This window comes from Aristolochia californica, unplaced genomic scaffold, assembly GCF_029961685.1.
Source record: "Aristolochia californica isolate CCGP_79_NKW_82.1479 unplaced genomic scaffold, dmAriCali1.0.hap1 SCAF_1, whole genome shotgun sequence".
In the NCBI taxonomy this organism is placed as follows: domain Eukaryota; kingdom Viridiplantae; phylum Streptophyta; class Magnoliopsida; order Piperales; family Aristolochiaceae; genus Aristolochia; species Aristolochia californica.
The window spans coordinates 60,862,903-60,875,780 of record NW_027181770.1 but is presented as its reverse complement, the minus strand read 5'-3'; the positions used below and the strand labels follow the sequence as shown (position 1 = coordinate 60,875,780).

General features: G+C 38.2%; 2 protein-coding genes, 1 non-coding gene and 1 pseudogene across 3 annotated transcripts; 2 read left to right on the top strand and 2 right to left on the bottom strand.

The window, feature by feature from the left end:
• Positions 1-658: 658 nt before the first annotated feature.
• LOC137954417 (28 kDa ribonucleoprotein, chloroplastic-like) lies at positions 659-3,864 on the bottom strand. Its single transcript, XM_068801658.1, has 4 exons — positions 3,295-3,864; positions 2,723-2,824; positions 1,332-1,622; positions 659-950 (listed from the first exon to the last, which is right to left on the bottom strand). The coding sequence occupies exons 1-4, from the start codon at positions 3,784-3,786 to the stop codon at positions 879-881; spliced, it is 957 nt and encodes a 318-aa protein (XP_068657759.1). The 5' UTR covers positions 3,787-3,864; the 3' UTR covers positions 659-878.
• Positions 3,865-5,759: 1,895 nt separating this feature from the next.
• Positions 5,760-7,649, top strand: LOC137949890 (cytochrome P450 724B1-like; annotated as a pseudogene).
• Positions 7,650-7,662: 13 nt separating this feature from the next.
• Positions 7,663-7,748, bottom strand: TRNAM-CAU (transfer RNA methionine (anticodon CAU)). Its single transcript is given in 2 exon segments — positions 7,663-7,698; positions 7,711-7,748. It is a non-coding gene; the product is annotated as a tRNA-Met (tRNA).
• Positions 7,749-8,194: 446 nt separating this feature from the next.
• On the top strand, positions 8,195-11,924 carry LOC137945173 (glycerophosphocholine acyltransferase 1-like). Its single transcript, XM_068790978.1, has 8 exons — positions 8,195-8,439; positions 8,517-8,636; positions 9,543-9,600; positions 9,679-9,779; positions 10,160-10,255; positions 10,352-10,445; positions 10,885-11,125; positions 11,253-11,924. Exons 1-8 carry the CDS (start codon positions 8,362-8,364, stop codon positions 11,728-11,730), a joined length of 1,266 nt encoding a protein of 421 aa, XP_068647079.1. The 5' UTR covers positions 8,195-8,361; the 3' UTR covers positions 11,731-11,924.
• Positions 11,925-12,878: the final 954 nt, after the last annotated feature.

Here is a 12,878-nt window from a genome sequence, read left to right as displayed (position 1 = left end):
GTTGATGCTCCTCGGAATGACAGAAGAACGGCTTACAGTACTGGTGCAGAGGGCGCGGAGGTTGTTCCAGACTACTGTTAAAGATAGTACTGATAGATCGCAATGAAGCCTAAGTTTTTGGTGTCCCAAGTGATATGGAATGGAACCCTTGATAACGGGTAGCCGTATCGTGAAGGATTTAAGCGCAGTAATCACCACTCTGTCAATATAATAAAGGATCGTGAAGAAACGCACAAGAACGCATTTGTTAACGATGATATATCTCAAGAACAAGGATGAGATCATTCAATTCTGCTTTGCTTTAGTCAATACTCTATTTAGTCAGTTCTGAATAGCTCAGTTGGGATTATAACCAAAACTGTTAGCTTTAAGGCTGAGATACGACCACTTTTTTGTGAAGCTATTCATCTCACTTTGACGTTAAAAATAAGAAATATAAACCTAGGCAAGCTTTCAGTTCGCCCATGATCAATCCACCTCCACTATCAGCAAGCAATACTCAAAACTTACATGATCATGCATGTTGGAGTTGCATGGTCTCCGGCAATTAAACCATTTTGTGACCCACACTTGCATCAATGATTTTGAGATCTTAATTAAAAAGATAGCATCCTGTGAGGTGGAGGGCAAGAATTCTTGGATTCGAGTAACCGAAAGGACCAGAAAAGGTTTTGAGGATGCAGTAAATTTTAAACTGGGAACCACCATTGAATAATCTTAACCTGAAAAGTGATAAGCTTCTGAAAAAGTATACAAACAAAACATTACCAGCCAGGCCCTATAAAACAGATAAATCTCCCCTATTGTTAGCTACAAAATTTAAAGAGAACCAACAGATGAAAATGGTGCTCCAAACAACAAAATGATAGCATGATCATTTAGAAATCACCACCCCCACGCCTCGGTCTTTCCTCGGCTACATTCACTCTGATTGCTCTTCCGTCCAATGTCTGTGCAAAACCATAGTAAACACAACCACAAAATTATGAGCATTCTGAGAAGATAATACTAAATTCATTGACAGTTCTTCAAGAAAGTTTGGAAGACAGCTCGGAAAGTGAACTAGTTAATGTACGATAGCTCTTCAAGAAAGTTTGGAAGAAGCTTGGAAGGTGAACCAGTTAATGTACGATAGCTCTTCAAGAAAGTTTGGAAAACGCTCAGAAGGTGCATTAGTTAATGTTCGATAGCTCTTCAAGAAAGTCAGGAAGACGCTCAGAAGATGAACTAGTTAATGTACGATAGCTCTTCAAGAAAGTTTGGAAGACGCACGCTCGGAAGGTGAACTAGTGAATGTACACATGAGGCAGAAAACTAAGTACAAGACATACCTGTCCATCAAGTCCTTGAATCGCATCATCCAACTCAGCCTGCGAATCCATTGTCACAAAACCAAACCCACGAGATCGTCCAGTCTCACGGTCATAGACAACCCTCGCTTGCACGACCTTACCAAACTCACTGAACGCTTGTTCTAAACGTTCATCATTCACACCCCACGGCAGGTTTCCAACATAGAGCCTATGTGATGATTCAAAGCCCCGAGGAGAACGCTCTACACGCTCTGCACGGGACCCTCTTGGAGATGCCTTGTTAACAGTGAGCAACCTGCCATTAAAATCCTGTTTTTGAAGCATGTGGAAGAAATAATTAGCTGTCATGGCACACAAAAATTACAAGATAAAGTGAATGAAAATTAAACTGCATCAGTAAAAGTGTAAAAATTGCTGCTGGTAAAGAAAATTCTGGGCAGAAATATGCATGCAGACAGGTATATGCACGGACATACAGACGCACAGGTATGTATCCACTGACATCAGAGCACAAACATCATCCTTCATAAAAATGTAAATCCTGCCTTTGAAATGTATCCCAGTTGCACAGACTGATAGTGTTTTATTACTCTTTAGCCACTTCTTCACAAAGTAAGTCTTCAGGTAAAAAAAGTCAACAAAATTTACCCAAAGATAATCAATGCACTTCTTCTTCAAAAAAAATTAAAAAAAATAAATAATCAATGCAACAACATAATTACCACCGAATAGCTAACCTTTCTCTCCTTATATGCAAAGAGAGCTGAATGCCATAGATAACTATGCAAAACCACAACAGCATTTTAAGATCAGAACAAATAGACTATACAATTCTATCCGCGAGAATATTAAAGCTGAATTTGGCTTCTAAAAGCTAAAGCATTTCAAGTGCAAAACCCGCTGAAACTGGAGAAGCCCATGCTGTTCAGCATTGGATGTGACAAGGAAAACAAGAAAAAGGTACAAAAGAAAAAAGAAGGAAATATACTGAACAAGGTATCAACCATAGAACAGAAAACCTTTGAGCAACCAAAAAGCAAGTATAGCACTCGTGTTGTACTGCATAGATGATACTGATAGATTGTTAAAAACCATGTTAATCGAGAACGCAATACAAATTTAAATTTCCATATCAGCTATCAGAAAATAAAAAAGAAAAAAGAAAAAAAGAGCAACTCCTGCACTCAACTATGTGGGCAAAAGAAATAACAAGAAAATGCTAAAGTAGAAACTTTACATGCTTTGTAGACATAATGATAATCTGAACACTCATTCATCAGACTGAATACTTTTTATTCTATCAAGTGAAAAAGCAGTACCCTCCTTACTTATCCGATAAAATCCATCTTCAGATACCAAAACAGCAGAAATAAATCTTTTAAAAATAAAATAAAGCTGGACAAACTTACGTATTGGTGAAACTTGTCAATTGCCTTCTCCGCCTCCTCGACTGTGCTCATGGTAACAAACCCAAATCCACGACTCTGATCTGTCTCTCTGTTGTAAATAACCTACAAACGGACGATAATTCTTAAAACATTGCGCTCATCAACTTTTAGAATAGATATCTCAGCATCAAAACATAAATATTATCTAGGACCAGACTTGCCAACAAAATAAATATTTGAAAAAAATAGAAGAAGCTCCTATCGAAGAAGCCATTAGAACCAAAACCATTCGGAGAATCATCCAAGATAAACTTCATTACAGAGCACATTAAACACAAGGATCGTGCCTTAAACAGTCAAACTACTCACTCTTGCGGGTAAAATAAGAAGCTAAAACTTTAATTGCATTCATAGTAGAACAAGACTAATTCTATCCGTAGCCGAGCAAGATCAATTTTCTTCATAGCAAAGCAAAGTTCACTTATAGATACCAAATTGCCCAAAAATACCATACAGTAAATCACAACAAACTACTAAGAATCATAAACTGCCCAATAACGCAAACCCCAAAAGCTGAACACGAAACAACTTACCTCGGCAACCTCAACAGTTCCAGCCTGACCAAACAACTCCGCCAGCGTATTACCATCGGCATCATACGTAAGATTTCCCACAAAAAGCTTCGCTTCCTCGGGGGGCTCCACGAATGGCTCTTCCTCTGAAACACCGTCTTCTGAAACCTCCTCCCCCGGCTCATCGCCCTCTCCCTCCCAATCCGAGATTTGAGCCTCGGGCCCTCCGTCATCCGCCTCGGGCTCTCCGTCCTCCGTCGGCTGCCCTTCCCACTCAAACTCCTCCTCGTTGACGGTGTTCTCCTCCTCCTGCTGGGCCCAGTCGGAGGTCTGAGCCACAAGGGGCACGAATGGACGCTTCTTCCTGAGACTGACACACAAGGAGAGAAGAGAGGAGGGAGAGGACGAGAGGTGAGAGAACTTGATGGGCGTAGAGGGAAGGGAGAGAAAAGGGTGAGGAACTTTGGGGGTGAGGAGAGTGGATAAGGGTTTGAAGGCTGGAGTGGCAGCCATGGCTGAGGGTAAGAGGATGGGGGATCTTAAGCGAGGAAGGGGAGAGGATAAGGGGAAAGGGAAGGAGAAGTGAGGGTGAGGAGGAGAGGTTTATATGAGGGGTTTATGACAAGAGGGTGGATGGTCCAAAACGGGTTGGAGTCTAGGGAGATATTTACAGGGCGACTCTACATTGGTCCCCTTGGATGAGTTGTAGGCGAGCCAACTCGCTACTCGGATTTTAAGGTGGGGGGAACTCGGACCCTTTTCGTGCTAGTATTCGAGGACACACGCCCTCCATAACCAGTACCAAGAGTTACCCTTTTCGTGCTAGTATTCGAGGACACACGCCCTCCATAACCAGTACCAAGAGTTTCAATTAAATTCTGCACATCAACCTTGACTCGATCTACAACTCCACTAGCCAGGTAACTGTGAAGATCATTATTTTTGTGGGATCAATAATTCCCACTCCGTCTTTCTCCAGGCTATTCATGGCGACATCTCTACATTACCAGTCCATATTTCTCTTTGATAAATTTGACATGATCATGAAGATCAGCAAACTGATTATAATCATAGTTGATGTTTGAAACTTTTTATTCTCCTACAAAGCAACATAACAAGGAAGGATAATATGGAGAATAATGGAGGACAACAAACAAATAAACACAAGAAATCTCAAGAGAATGAGAGAAGATAAAAACTCTCGCTCTTGGGAGAGAAAAGAGAAAAAACCAAGAGAAAGAAGTAAGAGGAAAATAAAGAGAGGTGTATGGACAAATTTGAGCTAAGAAGAACAGACTTGAATTCTCTACCTTATGCCTTATTTATAGTTATATACAATGATTATAATGCCCTTAGGGTTACATGTTTCAAAAAAGAAAAAAATGACATAAGAGGATATACACTAGCTTACATAATTATAATTATATGTCATCTTTATGAAAGTTCTCCTTATTTATTAGTCATGTCACCCCTATACACACGTGTGTGTATCTCTTAATAGAAACAAAAAAGGTACAAATCATAACAAATACGCATTGAGTTCCCTTCTCTTCCAAGTTCATCAAATATATGTTGACAGCCATCATTTACAATAAAAAAAAAACCTAGCATGAGTGCCTCCTTCCTAGTCTTAAATGGGGATTAGGTACACATGTCAAGTTGTGACCCTACACGAGGGTCCTCTACACGTGTGCCTTCTCACATGACATACAACCCTAATTTCGTCCCTTTTTTAAATGCAGCTAAAAAAACCTTGAGTCTCAAATGAAGATTGGATACATAAGTGGCCAAAGCAATCCTTACATGTCAAGCTATTACCCTACCCAACAAAGATATAAATCATGATACCCACATGGTCAAGGTTCAAGAAGAGAAGAAAGTGGAACATACCTCTTCCTGTCCTTGCTATCTTGGAAGCCAATATCACTTGATTAAACACTTCTTTAGATTAAGCTCCATTGATTTTGGTTCAACAATGGAAGCCTAAAGTTAAACCCCTTCTACCCCATAAAAAAGATTAAAGGTTGATTACACAAAAAAGAGGTTTTTTAATAGAAATAAAAATTTTTAATGCAAGTTCTTTTGTATTTCCACTATTTTGGTCTTTACCCATATTAGGTGTTTTTTAATGAAAGTTTAGCCAATGCAACCACCAAGACAAAAAATTGTTTGCAATTCCACTTTGTGAGCAATCAACATCAAACCCACATAAAAGAAGCTCAACCCTTGTTTGAATTTTCACACTTGCATTCTCTTTTCCAAATCTAGGGTGATGAAAAATCAGAAAATTATCGGAGGTCATGTTCTCATGCTGCTCTCCTTTAAGACACCATTTTCAATATTTTTTGCAAGCTTTCTAACTGTTTGTTCTTTCATTCTTTCTTTCCCACTTTAACATGAACAGGAGACATGAAGGCCAGGTAACAGAGGGTTGTTGGGAAGGAGGTCTAAGTGAAATTTAGATTGAAAATAGTGGGAACAAAATGATGGGGTCAACAGAAAACCAAATGGATGACAGTGTAGAGAGTTTAACCTCCATTCATGGTGGTATCTACCGTATGAATCATGTGATCACCTAAGGGGAGACCTAACCTTGCAGTTGTTAACCATGGTATGACCCCTCTTGTTTCATTATTCTATGGACATAGGGCTTTAGATAACTCATGAGGTCTAGAAACAAAAGCAACCAATAGAGATGCTTGTTTGTACTCAAATTCTCCTTACCACTAAACATGCTGCATTTTTTAGGGTGGCACACTTTAAAACATGTTTCAGGTTAGATGATTACCTATCAGTTTATTGCTCTCTCTCTCTCTCTCTCTCTCTCTCTCTCCCTCCCTCTTGCCCATTATGAATTTGGGTGGTACGTATATATATATAATCATATGAACCCTCTTTAACCACAGGGATCTCCTTGTCTTTTATGGATTCATTCTGTGGTAGTGCTCTCTGTCAGTATTCATAAAGTGGTGTTACAATTAGTTTAAAAGCTTAAAAGGTCTTGAGACAGAGAGAGAAGCAGTATGGAACCAGATATCTTCCCATTTGTAGTTGCAATATTCTTTGGAGCAATTCTTGCTGTCTTCTTCCTACATGTCTCATATCCAAGGAAAAAGCTGAAACATGCTCCTTTGTAGGAGAAACACTTGGGTTCTTAAGGCCACACAAATCAAGCAGCATTGGAAGTTTTCTACAAGAGCACTCCACCAGATGAAAGCCTTGCTCTTACTGGAACTGGGTCAGCTTGTTATATTATCTGCTTATGTTTCATCATGCCATTAATATGTTTGTATTTTTTATCTTTAAGCATTGGCTGAATCAAACTAATTTCTCTGTGTTTCTCATTTTCAAAGCCAGGTATGGGAAAGTGTTCAGATCCCATCTGTTTGGTTCTGCCACCATTGTGTCATGTGACCATGATCTCAACTCCTTCATCCTTCAGAATGAAGAGAAGCTATTTGAGTGCAGCTACCCGAAGGCTATCCATGGAGTTCTGGGAAAGCTTTCAATGCTTGTTGTCACTGGTGACGAGCATAAAAGGCTCATAAACATCATACTTGGCCTGACCAACTCATGGAAATCTGAAGACAATTTAAGGGATATAGATGAGAAGGCTGCTTCAGTAACGGAAGCTTGGCGTAACAGACAGAACATCATATTCTCTGAAGAAGCAAGGAAGGTAAAAGAAGTTTCAGCCGCTTAAATACTTAAAACTATCATTCCGAACTTCTCTATTCTTCTTCCCCCTGTTCATGTGAATCTCCGAATTATATAGAAAGTATCATAACCAATTGGCCGGAAAGACCTTCGTCATAGCTAGTGAGGTTCTTTACTAACAGCTTTCTGCTTTTGCTTCTCTAATTATTATGTATGCTTCTGCACAGTTCACATTCAATGTGATAGTGAAACATACTCAGCCTGAAACCATAAGAGCCTCAAACAGTCAAAATCTTACAAAATTTTCTCACATTCATGAAAGGGTTGGTATCTTTTCCCATCTATATTCCTGGGACTCCTTGTGCAAAAGCTGTCAAGGTACCCACTGTACAATAAAACAGTTGATCATTTACCATATTCCCTGCTTTCCCTGTCCATTTCTTAATTTTTCTTTCTCTTTATATATTGTAATGCAGGCTAGAGCAAGAATTTCATCCACAGTGGAAGGTATATAGCATGAGAGGAGGAAGTGAAAAGGGAGGACTTTCTAGATGTGCTTTTGTCAACCAGCAGTTTGTGTGATAAGAAAAGAGTGAGCCTTGTGTTGGATCTTCTTCTTGGCCTCATTGCTGATGACCCTTGTTGTCTACTTCCTTGGAAACTGCCCAACTGCTCTTGTTGAGCAGTTAAAAAGGTCTGCTTCAAGCATCAAACCCTGAACCAAAAAAGAATTGGGGTGAGAGAGGCTCGAACTCTCGACCTCAGGATCACTCAAATAGCTATGAGACCTACGCGCTAGCCAACTGCGCCACCACCCCTCTTGTATTCATTGTCATGCAAAAGAAATTATAATGTTATATATAATCTTATCCATTAACCTCTTCAAGATTTCTTGGATCTTGGAAACATAAATAACTAGACATTTTTCCAATTGGATTAAAATGAAAGAATCTGACCCCATTTATTGGAGTAAATGCCATCCTTGGAGGGCTCAAACCCCCCTTGCTTTTTGCTGCATTTCAATAAATACCTCAAATGTAGGGGAGGAATCCTTCATTTAAAAGAGGGTGTTTTTTTTTTTTCAATTTTGTATAATTAATTAAAAAAATTGAAGATCTTTAATTATGCCCCTTTGAAGATCTTTCTTTTCTTCCTCTTTTGTCGTTATAGTGAAGTTACAAGATACCATTTAAAAGTAGATTAAATTATTAATTTATTATTAATCAGATGATTACTTTGATTAAGTGCATTCAGAAGAGGAGAGAGCTGGAGGCTCGAGAGACATGTCAGCTATTTGAAGGGAGGTCCTCTTCTTCTCCTGCGCTCGTCTCCTTTTCCACTGGTGATCTCTAGAACGTCTGCTCGAATTCCGGACAACGAATCCCACCACCCTGAGAGGAAAAGAAGATACCGAGAATCGGAAACAGAGAAATGTCCAAGGTAGAGGTCGATGATGATGAAGGACAATCGTTTCGTAGAGTCAAGCAGAGGTTCTCTGATCGAACCAAGGTGGGAAGTCGGTTACTTTTTTTCTTACTTGGGATTTTTTTTAGGGTGTTTCTAATCTTCATGTTTGTATTTCGCAGAAGGTGGCTCAAACGAAGGAGTTACTGTCTAAACAAGCGGTTCAGACGAGAGAGATCTTGTCGAAACAGGCGGTTAAAATTGCCAAACAGGCGGAAGAACATGAAAGATTTATTAATAAAGTATGGTCTCTCGTTACTTTATCAATTTTTTGTTTTTTGTTAGCTCTGATTGCTGTGTTGTTCGCGTTGTTCATTGGGTTTATCAGGATTTTTGGCGCATTTTAAATTGTTTGGGTGATGTTTTTTTGTATCGGTTTTTGCTTGTGAAATTCGTTTTTTTTCCGTTTCAATTGATTTGTGATCATTTGGTTGTTCTCATATTTTGCGTACTGAGTTCTGAAAGAAGAATATCACGTTTTTAATAGCGTGTTATTCGGTTGTAACTTCAATATGTTATGGATCAATTAAATGATTACGTTCATGGGGTTTTGCTTCAATTTGTCTCTGGTGACTCTGCCGCTATATTCCTTATTTCTGTATGTGAAGTCTGTTGTGCATCTAATTTTTCTTTCTTTTCCTCGATTTTTGAATATTATTTCTGTTGCAGTTGTTTAATTTTATCTCTTCGAGATTTCAAGCGTAGTTTTTATTGGAAAGTCTTTAAATTTTACTGGAGTCTTCTTAATACTTAATAATGTTTATTGATGAATCACATTTTTCTGTGGTTATCTATTCATTTAATCTGACTTCTTTGAATTTCTTATCCTCTGATTGATCATATATAGGCTTATCTATTAAATCCCATCTTTAATTACATTTACCCCTTTGGTTTCTTCTTTTTGGACTATGTAGATATATATATCTAAATATTTTTCCAGGCCTTGATATGGGAATGATAGTATCTGTTTTTAATTTTTCTAATATGGATTCAGCAAATGCCATGCATGTAAGACTATTTTGTCCTTGTGCAATGATCAATTTTCTCATCCTTTAGAGTTCCCTATTGTTTTCACTGCACAAAATTGTATATGAGCATTTGAATGATGTTTTGATTAATTTCCTATTTTGGTAAAATTTGAGATTTAGGTTACTCATCTGCTGGGGGTCCTTGGATTTGGTGCATTTTGCTTCATGTTGGGTGCCAGTAAGTTCTCATTTTCAGTCTTCCTATTGTTTGGATATGGATTTTAATCCTATTTATGCTCATGTTTCCACTCCTCAGGGCCACATGATATTCCATATATATATTGTTTATTCTTTGTAACCTTTGTTCCTCTTCGCTGGATATACTACCGGTTCAAAAAATGGCACTATTTTCTTCTGGTAAGTACATCGTATCTACAGCTTTTTTGTTTCTTTTGTAAATATTTATATAGGATTTTATATAAAAGCTACCAGCAAAGCAATATTTTGTTGCCCAAAGTAAGGATTCTTGACGCAGTCTGGCGTCGTTGTTGTTTGATTAGTTATTGTTGTACTATACTCCTTTTTTTCTCATTTGTAACGCTTCTCGCTACCAGAAGACATGATTGCCAGGCCCTTTTGGTTCCAAGCAGCTGAAAAGCGTGGTAGTAGATTAAAATTTAGAATCAGAATCAACAGAATAGAAACTTATAGCCAAGCCAGGGAATGCCTTGACAATCAATCAATGGTCTCCTGAACTTCCAACTGAATTTTCTGATTATTTCTGGGCCTTCGTGCAGGATTTTTGCTATTATGCCAACACAATTTTCTTGGTTATGCTGCTATTTTATCCAAGAAATGAAAAGCTGTTCATGGTTTGCTTTTCATTTGCTGAAGTAAGTCCAGAAAGTTTCTATGTTTTGAGACATAGACTGAAGTGTGTAATTTGGAAAATTCATATTGTACTTTCTGATTTGAAACTTTGGTTGTAGGGCCCTCTGGCTTGGGCATTAATCGTTTGGCGTTGTAGCCTGGTTTTCAGCTCTGTTGACAAAATTGTTAGTGTCCTGATACATCTTCTGCCTGGTTTGTCTCTCCCTCTCTATCTATCTCTCTTTCTCTCTCTTCACTGAATCATTTTTCTGTAGTTTATAATTCATATGTTATGCTGTACAATTATAGATCTAGAACACGCATTTGATGAACCAATATTTATACCGTTTCCTGAAAGTAGGACAGTTTGTGATCATGACAATATAGGCCTTGTGTTTACCAAATTCAGAAAAATTCATGTGTAGAACTGTTGGTCTCATGTTTGAAAATTTGCTATTAAGAAGGATCTAGTAGTATTTTATGAAGCAAGCAGTCAATGGTTCAGAAACAAATGAAGAGATTCTTCTTCCTTCAAATATACATAAGATACCTTTTCTAACAAAAATTATACAAATTGATGTCTGGAATTTTGCAAGTAAGAAGTGTTCACTGCAAGTGAACGTCCAAGTAACCAAGATCTTGTTGATTGTAGGGATTGTTTTCTTCACAATTCGTTGGTGGGACCCAGCAACCTTTGCAGCAATGCACCCAACCGGAGAAGCTGGGGGAAGAACTTCATGGCCTTATGTGGAGGATAAGGCATACCTCTGGAAGTGGTTGTTTTTTGTCCCTTTGGTTGCTTACACCTTATGGCAGCTCCTATATTTTGTTATTGTTAATGTGTTACGTCGCCAAAGATTGCTAAGGGATCCTGAAGTCATGACTTCTTTCAGGTTTTGTTCTTCTCCTCCTTTCCATCTCCTGACCATGGTTTGTAGTGAAATAAATATCCAGGATTCTCATTGGTCCCTTGAAATTCATACAAAATTCTTCCTCATATGCATACGCAATTTTTATCAGGGAACTATCAAAGAAAGCACAGAAAGCAAACAACTTATGGTGGCGATTGAGCGGCTTGCTTGGGGACCAAAACCGAAATATCATGTACATGCTGCTCCAAGGTGCTTTTACTGTGGCAACAATGGCTCTTACAGTTCCAATCTTCTTGTCATATGAGCTGCACTGCATCTTCCAAATATTAAAGGTCTCTGCATCCGTGTGGAATGGGGGAAGCTTTCTATTGGAAGTAATGCCAAGGCAGGTGGTTCTCAAGGAGAAGAAGAAGTTGGAGATGAAACCCATACCCACAGCCATCCAGCCGGTTGTTGATTCTCCAGGAGAGAACTATTACTTGTCTGAGGGAGGCTATCCTTTTAGCGTTGACGGGCAGAATGGTCAACCTGCTGTGGATGCCAATGAGTCTAAAGCCGCAGAGGACCATCAACTTGCTGCAGAAGGGAATCAGTCCGACGTTGTCTGCTCGAGTGGCGATGATTAAGAGTGATTTTAGAAGCTGTTACCCGTTGTAAGATTTTGTTTTCCTGTTTAGATAAACTGGCTTGAGCTGATGTTTGTGTTCATCATCATATAGTCGATATTATCAAATGATGTCTTTCGAAATGTTCTGAACACGGCCAATACAGAATTTGATGTTTTGTAGGAGAGTGCCAAACCACCCTTTTTGTGAACTTATTTTTCTCTATGAACTGACATGGTTTATTCATTTGAAAAAAAAAAAAATGATAGGAAGCTGCAGCTGGGAGAAATAATAACCCCCCTTTAGGGATATGATTGGGATGGTATTTGTTAAAACAAGAGTAAGCTCCTGAATAGCATCCATGTGAATGGATTTTATTCATGTATTTTTAGCTAATAGGTATCCATTAGGGATATCTAGGCATTTTTTTGTTTCAGCAAATCCCGTTAGTTTTGATTCATTTGTTACTGAAATATCAATGGGGTTGGGTTAACCCGGTAAAGAGTAAGGTGAATGCATTTACATGAAAAAAGAAATTGAAATAGCATATTGAGGCATATAAGAGAAAGAAAGAAAAAATCTGTGGCAAGAAGAAGACTCAGAATCACCAAAACACTCGCAGTCCCAACAGCTATGAGCCTATGATATTGGGTAAAATTTGAGATGTATCAGTGATTTGCCAACCCTCATATTAGAATGGTCGTGTTTTGAATTGATTTTGGAGGTTTTTATAATGTTTCTGAAATGAAAAAAATTATTCTGTAAAGTTCACAAAGAGTTTTAAAACAAAAAATACAGTCTCAACTATCCATTAAGGATCAAGCGGAAATACTCTCAATAATCCATTTAACGATCAAATAGAAACATGATCTCAACAATCCATTAACGATCAAAGAGATTAACACATAATGACAAAAACATCAGACAAGGAGTAGGCCTACAATTTTTTTATATGCAGCTACCTAAAAATTTTAATCCTTTAAGAGACTTTTAGTCCTATTAAAAATAATAACAATAAAAAACTTTTTTGTGAGCTCCAGCTCAATTATTTCAATCTTTTACAGGCACTGCAAAGATAAGGCAAAATCTGATTTAAAAATTGAAATTTTCAAAAAGGCCTTATGACATGACACAGCTCAAGTTCCGCGAGCAAGACAAGAATATTATTA